The 7,647-nt window shown below is 46.1% G+C and overlaps 1 protein-coding gene across 14 annotated transcripts in view; it reads left to right on the top strand.

Annotated features, from left to right (window-relative positions):
- Window positions 1-4,996, top strand: part of LOC126999572 (uncharacterized) — a 67,274-nt gene extending 62,278 nt beyond the window's left edge. For 7 of the 14 annotated variants that reach the window (XM_050862340.1, XM_050862334.1, XM_050862335.1 and 4 more), the window contains one exon: window positions 345-4,996. In XM_050862340.1, the coding sequence (XP_050718297.1) occupies window positions 345-1,371 (1,027 nt within the window). In that variant the 3' untranslated portion in view covers window positions 1,372-4,996. The remainder of the gene's footprint in view (window positions 1-344) is intronic. The other 7 variants (XR_007753435.1, XR_007753440.1, XR_007753437.1 and 4 more) reach the window with 7 other exon arrangements.
- Window positions 4,997-7,647: the final 2,651 nt, after the last annotated feature.

Consider the following 7,647-nt stretch of genomic DNA (forward strand, 5'->3'; position numbering starts at 1 on the left):
TATAAGTAGCTTATTGTTGTTGGCGGTACTTGTAGGTGTTAAAAGTAATATTTGAGGTACTGATAGAAGAGTAAAAATAGAGAGTAAGGTATCAGTAGCTTGTTGGCAGTACTTGTAGCTGTTAAAAGTAAAGTCCCACAGGCAGAAAGGAAGAGTCAGAGCAGAGAAGGTGAGTACAGGTCAGTAGGACAGGTGTAACAGGGCCAGGGGTAACCTTCCACTAGGCCAGGTGTGTAGGGCAGCTAACGAGAGAGGTGTAACAGGGCCAAAGGTAACCTTCCACTAGGCCAGGTGTGTAGGATGGTTAACGAGGGCATGATTAACGAGGATGTGTGGTGGTACAGGTGGCCAGGCGCGGTGTTACTGGTGGCCAAGGGAGAGGAGAACCTGCGCAAGTGTTTCTACCGAGAGGACAAACTGGAGGCGCAGCTCAACGAGGGACCAGTCAAGACAGTCTACAAGAGTCCGCCTGACGTGGATGACCTGCCCGGGGAGATGGTGGTGGAGGAGGAGCACCACGGGGATGTCGGTGGAGGTGAGGTGTTCGACGGGGAAGAGGACGAGGTCTTACCGCTGACTAACCTGGGAATGAGGCGAGAGATGGAGGTGCCGAAGGTGGAGGTGGTGGAGGTGCCGCACCCTAAGCTTGGCCTGAGGAACAAGAGCGCCGAGGCACCCAAGCGGAAGAATGGCAAGGGGAAGAAGGGCAGGAAGGGGAAGAAGAACCGGCAGAACAAGAACGAGACGCACCACCGACGCGCCAGGAGGTCCCAGGCTGTCGTGTCCTCCCTGCCCCCAGTACCCGTCACCTCCCCCACCCCCACACCACCCCCCGCCCTGCCCTCGCTGTCCCCCGGCAAGCTAGACATGCTGCACCACTTCAATGACACGCTGTCCGTCACCACCGGGAACTCCTCCTTCTCATCCAGCGAGGAGTTCCTGGAGCAGTGCAAGGACTCCGTGCTGGTGGTGGACCTGACACCCTCGCTGGACTGGGAGTGGCGCCTCGACACTGACACCATCCTGGCCACCAACTCCTGGACGGTGCCGGTGGACTCCTCAGACTACTACTACTTCATCTTCACCTCGGACAACTCCATCGAGCTGAACCACCTGGGATTCCGCCTGGACCTGCAGCGCTCCACCTACGACACGGCTGCGGCGGTGGAGGCCTGCACCAACGCCACCGAGTGCATCTTCCCGCTGGCCTTCACCGGGGGCCAGGCCGTGGTGGTGGAGGTGCCGGCCGCGGAGAGCCTCACCGACCTGCACTCCTTTGAGGTGACCACGGCGTGCCAGCCCAGGGTGCCGGTCTACATGGTGTTCATCCTGCTGGTGCCGTTCATCATCCTGCTCTTTGCCTTCCAGTAGCAGGCCAGCACCACTCAGGATGGAGGTGCTAGCTGGGTGCCACGCCTCAGGCTATGACAAACTGGCACTGGCATCAGAGGGAGGATGCCAACAGGCGTCCCCATGCCTCCTATGGGCGTGGGGACCGACATCAAGGCAGAGCAGACAGGGCGGAGACGCAACAAAGTCTCTGGAAGGGACAACAAAGGCTCCACTGGTTGTCTGTGCCACTGGAAAAGCCTAAAGTGCAGCGCTTGTGCCAGTACAGCATTGCATCGACTGTCAAGTGGTTTAGTGGCCCTGAGCCCTGTCCTGCTGCTGCCCCGGCCTCACTGATGCTAGTCATTGCCTCAGCACTACTCAGGACGCTGCTCTTGGTCTTGATTCTGGGGTGCAAAGGGGCGGAAATGTTCTTTAGGACACACAAACACAGAGCCTGACCGAACTAGTGGGTGAAGGGATGCCCAGAAACTATAGAGTGAGCCGTGTTGTTGTACTATAAAGACAGAACAAGCTAGTAGGTGATTGGATGCCCAGAAACAGTATACAGTAAGCAGTGTTGTTTTACTATACAGAACAAGCTAGTAGGTGATTGGATGCCCAGAAACAATGTACAGTAAGCAGTGTTGTTCTTGCTATGGACAGAAAAAGGGTTATACAGATGAAAACAGTGACAGAGTAAGCAGTTTTTATGACATGGACACAGAGAAAAGGGATAAATCAATAAAAACAGTGATATGGTAACCAGTTTTTATGCTATAGAAACAGAAAGAAAGGGTTGAATAGAAGAAAACAATGCCTGTGTGAATTTCTGCTCCTCCTGTATAGAAAACCAGAATGTTGAAAGATGAAAATGGTTCCTGAGATGTCTTATAGAAGGGCTTGATAGACAGATAGGTGAAAACAATGCCTGTGTGACTCTGCTCCTCTTGTATAGAAAACCAGAATGTTGAAAGATGAAAATGGTTCCTGAGATGTCTTATAGAAGGGCTTGATAGACAGATTGATGAAAACAATGCCTGAGATTTGCTACTCTGGTTAAGAAAAGCGGATATTGAGAAAGAAAGATGAAAATATGGTCCCTCAGATGTCTGAAAGTGTCTTGTAGATGGAGTTCAGTCCCAGGAAGGATGTTAAAAGTGGCGATTACTTGATACAGTGTTTATAAAGCTTTGACAACTCGCTGGTGACCTTATAGAAGATACAGACAGAATAGTATATGGTTCCAGAGGTGTCAATTCTCCTCTGTGGATGGAGTTCAGTTCCAGGAAGGATGTTACAGTGGAGGTTTACTCATTACAGCGTTTATGAACCTTCCTGTCAACTTGCTTGGGACCTTAGAGAAGATAGTGGCACTGTTAGAAGGGAGGAGAAAGGATATGTGGTCCCTGAGGTGTCTAAAGTGTCTTGTAGATGAAGTTAAGACCCTGGAATAATGTATAAGGTGACAGTTACTTGATACAGCGTTTATGAACCTTCCTGTCGACTTGCTTGGGACCTTAGAGAAGATAGTGGCACTGTTAGAAGGGAGGAGAAAGGATATGTGGTCCCTGAGGTGTCTAAAGTGTCTTGTAGATGAAGTTAAGACCCTGGAATAATGTATAAGGTGATAGTTACTTGATACAGCGTTTATGAAGCTTCCTTATGGCTTGCTGGGACCTTAGAGAAGAAAAAAACATTGTTGGAAGGGCAGGGAGAGGGAGTGAGAAGTGAAATGTGGTTCTGGAGGTGTCTTATGTGTCTTGTAGAGGAAGTTACAACCCACAAATGATGTATAAGGTGACAGTTACTTGATACACTGTTTATGATGCTTCCTTATGACTTGCTGGGACCTTAGAGAAGATAAAGACACTGTCAGAAAGGAAGGAAATGGAAAGAAAAGGAGGGATAAGCTTTGCCATAGAGAAGAAAAGGACAGCATTAGAAGGGAAAGGAAAGGGAAAGAGAAGGAGTGATAAGCTTTGCTATTGAAAAGATAAGGACACTGTTAGAAGGGAAGGAAAAAGGGAATGAAAAGAAATAATAAACTTTGCCATAGAGAAGAAAAGGACAGCAATAGAAGGGAAGAGAATGAGAAAGAGAAGGACCAAGAAGCAGTGTTTACGAGCCTTCCTGATGACTTGCTTGGGACACAGAGAAGTTAGACAGCGGGTGAAGGGAAGAGAGAGTGATTGAGAAGGAGGGACAATCTTTGCCATAGAGAAGATAAAGACACTGTTAGAAGGGAAGAGAAAGAGACTGAGAAGGACCAAGAAGCAGTGTTTACGAGCCTTCCTGACGACTTGCTTGGGACACAGAGAAGTTAGACAGCGGGTGAAGGGAAGAGAGAGTGATTGAGAAGAAGGGAGAATCTTTGCCATAGAGAAGATAAAGACACTGTTAGAAGGAAAGAGAAAGAGACTGAGAAGGACCAAGAAGCAGTGTTTACGAGCCTTCCTGACGACTTGCTTGGGACACAGAGAAGTTAGACAGCGGGTGAAGGGAAGAGAGAGTGATTGAGAAGAAGGGAGAATCTTTGCCATAGAGAAGATAAAGACACTGTTAGAAGGGAAGAGAAAGAGACTGAGAAGGACCAAGAAGCAGTGTTTACGAGCCTTCCTGACGACTTGCTTGGGACACAGAGAAGTTAGACAGTGTGTGAAGGGAAGGGAGAGTGAATGAGAAGTGATAATCTTTGCCATAGAGAGACTGCATTAGAGTGAGAAGGCCCAAGAAAGCTTTGCCATTACGTTACTGAACTCAACGAAGAGAGAAAACCTTTGTGATATTCTCTGTGGTTATGTTTTTCTTTGTAATTCTGTAGAGTATTAATTATTTAAATCTCCTCTTGTTACTGTTGTTTCCTGTAGACTTAGATAGGCCAGGCAGTGAAGGGCTTGGCGGGGGGATGTTAAGTGTGTGTGTGTGTGTGTGTGTGTGTGTGTGTGTGTGTGTGTGTGTGTGTGTGTGTGTGTGTTCTGGATTCATGTGTTCATTATATTCCTGTTTCATCACATACAACATACAACATGCAAGATACAGTTTAGCCATACAACATACATTATACAGGAACTCAACAGGTCACAGGTCAAGAGTGTATAGTGTCTGTATTAACTGTTCCTTTGTAGTATTCAGTGTAGGAGAGGGACAAAGGGCAGGTCAGGTTATCCACTTAGACACAGGGACAACACACGACTTACAGGAACTCAACAGGTCACAGGTCAAGAGTGTATAGTGTCTGTATTAACTGTTCCTTAGGTAGTATTCAGTATAGGAGAGGAGAAAAGGTCAGGTCAGGTCATCCACTTAGACACAGGGACAACACACGACTTACAGGAACTCAACAGGTCACAGGTCAAGAGTGTATATTGTGTGTATTAACTGTTCCTTAGGTAGTATTCAGTATAGGAGAGGGAGGGTCAGGTCAGGTCATCCAGAGGGACATCACAGACCCAGAGTAGCCAAGGTGTTTCCTGCATCAACAGAACACAACTGAAGACTGACTACTGTGTTTCATCATTATCAAGATCTCATAGCCATTCACTTTATGTTATTTTGGGTGCCTTTAACAGTGCCTTATATAAGTGTGTGGTCAAGACTGTTACTGCTGTGTGTGTGTGTGTGTGTGTGTGTGTGTGTGTGTGTGTGTGTGTGTGTGTGTGTCATTCCTTTACAACACTGTGGACCACTCATCAAAGGGTTCAGGCATAGACCTACGCACTGTTAGGCCTTAGGGGCTCTCCACAGGGCCTTGTCTTAGCAGGGAACAGAAACACTCACCAGGTGACTTACTTGCAACACTAATGAAGCAATGCAACACCTCAGAACAGCACACACCTTCCTCTGCAACACACACAACACATACCCATGCAATACAAAACCCAGTATCCAATTAATGTAGAAACCAGGTGACTTACTTGCAATGCTGACCAGCAACACAACACCTCAGAACAGCACTTACCTTCCTCTGCAATACTGATTAGCAAACACACACACAACACACACCCATGCAACACAAAACACCAATATCTCATTAATGTACAAAACCAGGTGACACAACACTAACGAAGCAACACATCTCTTCAGAACAACACTTACCTTCCTCTGCAACACTGATTAGCAAACACACACACAACACACACCCATGCAATACAAAACCCAGTATCTCATTAATGTAGAAAACCAGGTGACTTAATACTTGCAACACTAACAAAGCAACACAACACCTCAGAACAGCACTTACCTTCCTTTGCAACACTTACTAGCAACACAAAATCCTCCTCCTCCTCCTTTTCCTACTAATGATAAATGTATGGTAATAATATTTTTGTGGTGTAATGATGGCTAGAATTTATATATTTTTGTAATGCATTCCAGGAGTTTGAGTGAGAGAGAGAGAGAGAGAGAGAGAGAGAGAGAGAGAGAGAGTATGTGTGTGTGTGTGTGTGTGTGTGTGTGTGTGTGTGTGTGTGTGTGTGTCTCGTGGATAAGTTATTTTGTACCATTGCTCACAGAGAAATAAATCTTTTAACCAGACTTTATCCTGAACTTCAACCAACCAGAACCTACCTATATTTTTCCCTCCATTAACCTCTAAGTCTGAAGTCCCTTGCTGAGTTGCTGTATAAGACTAATAAGTATCTACAGTCAAGCAAAAGGGGAGACCTGAATAGTATAGTGTGGTGTCAAATTAGTTCAGTTGAAAAGAGGAAGGAGATGGGCTGACCAGGACTTCAATTCTAACCTGACCTGCAGAGTATAGTGGGGTGTCAAATTAGCTCAGTTGGTGTGAGAGAGGAAGATGGGCTGACCAGAACTTCAAATCTAACCTGACCTAACCTAACCTGACCTGAGCTGTGTACTATAGTCACAGTGTGTTGTTAAGTTGGTTCAGTTGGTGTGAGAGAGGAAGATGGGCTGACCAGAACTTCAAATCTAACCTGATCTAACCTAACCTAACCTGAGCTGTGTAGTATAGTCAGTGTGTTATTAAATTGGTTCAGTTGGTATGAGAGAGGAAGATGGGCTGACCAGGATTTCAAATGTGTGGTGAGTATGGACAAGAAGTATCAGGTTGGTAGTATTTGAATTGTCAAGTAGGTAGTGCATGTTAGAGGTATGTAAGGCTATTGACAAGAAGTATTGGGTTGGTAGTATGTGTACTGTGAAGTAGTTAGTGCATGGATGCCATTTACAAAACTAGTGGTTGAATTAGTGTTATTTGCTTCATCCTTCTCAAGTTTAATGGCTCGTGAGGGTTATAAATATTCAATAGACAGATAAGAGAGCCAATAGATATATAAATAGATGATATATAGATTGAGATAGATAGACCAGCTGTCCCGTGGTTCTCCCAGATGATGAAGACCAAGAAGCAACAAGCAGCCCCAAGTATCCCTGAGTCACACAAATATGCTTACTGTATGCATGTGGGGATATTGTTAGAACCTTTACTGGAGCAGGATGGAGTACACTATTGTCAGACTCAGATGTCAAGTCAGTTTGGGTGGAGTCTGCTGAGGGAGGTCCCTGGACACAGCACTTACAAATCTTACTTGATCTAGGTATACAGAATATTAACTAGTAACTTAACCTAACCTGCCTCAATTTGTAACCTTCCCTAACATAACCTGCCTCAATCCCAACTTGACCAAACCTATAACCTCCCTCAACTCCTAACCAAACCTAACCTAACCTGCCTCACTTCCTAACCAAACCAGATTTTGATACACAATTTCAAATAATACATAGATGACATATGAGGGAGAGAGTAATGTATTGGGGGCGATGGAGAAGCATTGTGAAGAGACTCAGGCCCCACACAAACTGACCTCATATTTGTACAGGGAACCATGTGGAGATGAAATTACATGCATCTGTATTTGAAACCTTTACGGGAGCAGGATGGAGAAAAGTAACAACAGAGAATTTTTTTTTTTTTTTTTTTTTTTTTTTTTTTTTACATCCCCAGTTATGCTTGGCTCATGCTGCCCCCCGGAACTCATTCTTGATTCACTGGACGGTTTCTTCTAGAGTCCGGGTTGATGGATGGTCTCTTGGACAGCATGTGGGTAGTCTTAGGCCACTCGGCGGTGACTGAAAAATCCCAGGTGGTAGCGTGGGGATTCGAACCGACGTTGTCCATGGCGGGGTGAATGTGAGCCCAGCACGCTAACCACTCAGCCACCGCCTACCCAAGAATGGAGAACCCTGGGAAAGGCCTACGTGTGTCCTTCTTGTGACAAATGATGATGATGACTTGTGATTTACATGCTGACTTAAGCATCCCTGGCTTGTGACTCAGGGTGCTTGTGGCTG

The sequence above is a fragment of the Eriocheir sinensis genome, chromosome 16 (genome assembly GCF_024679095.1).
Source record: "Eriocheir sinensis breed Jianghai 21 chromosome 16, ASM2467909v1, whole genome shotgun sequence".
NCBI classification, from domain to species: Eukaryota; Metazoa; Arthropoda; class Malacostraca; order Decapoda; family Varunidae; genus Eriocheir; species Eriocheir sinensis.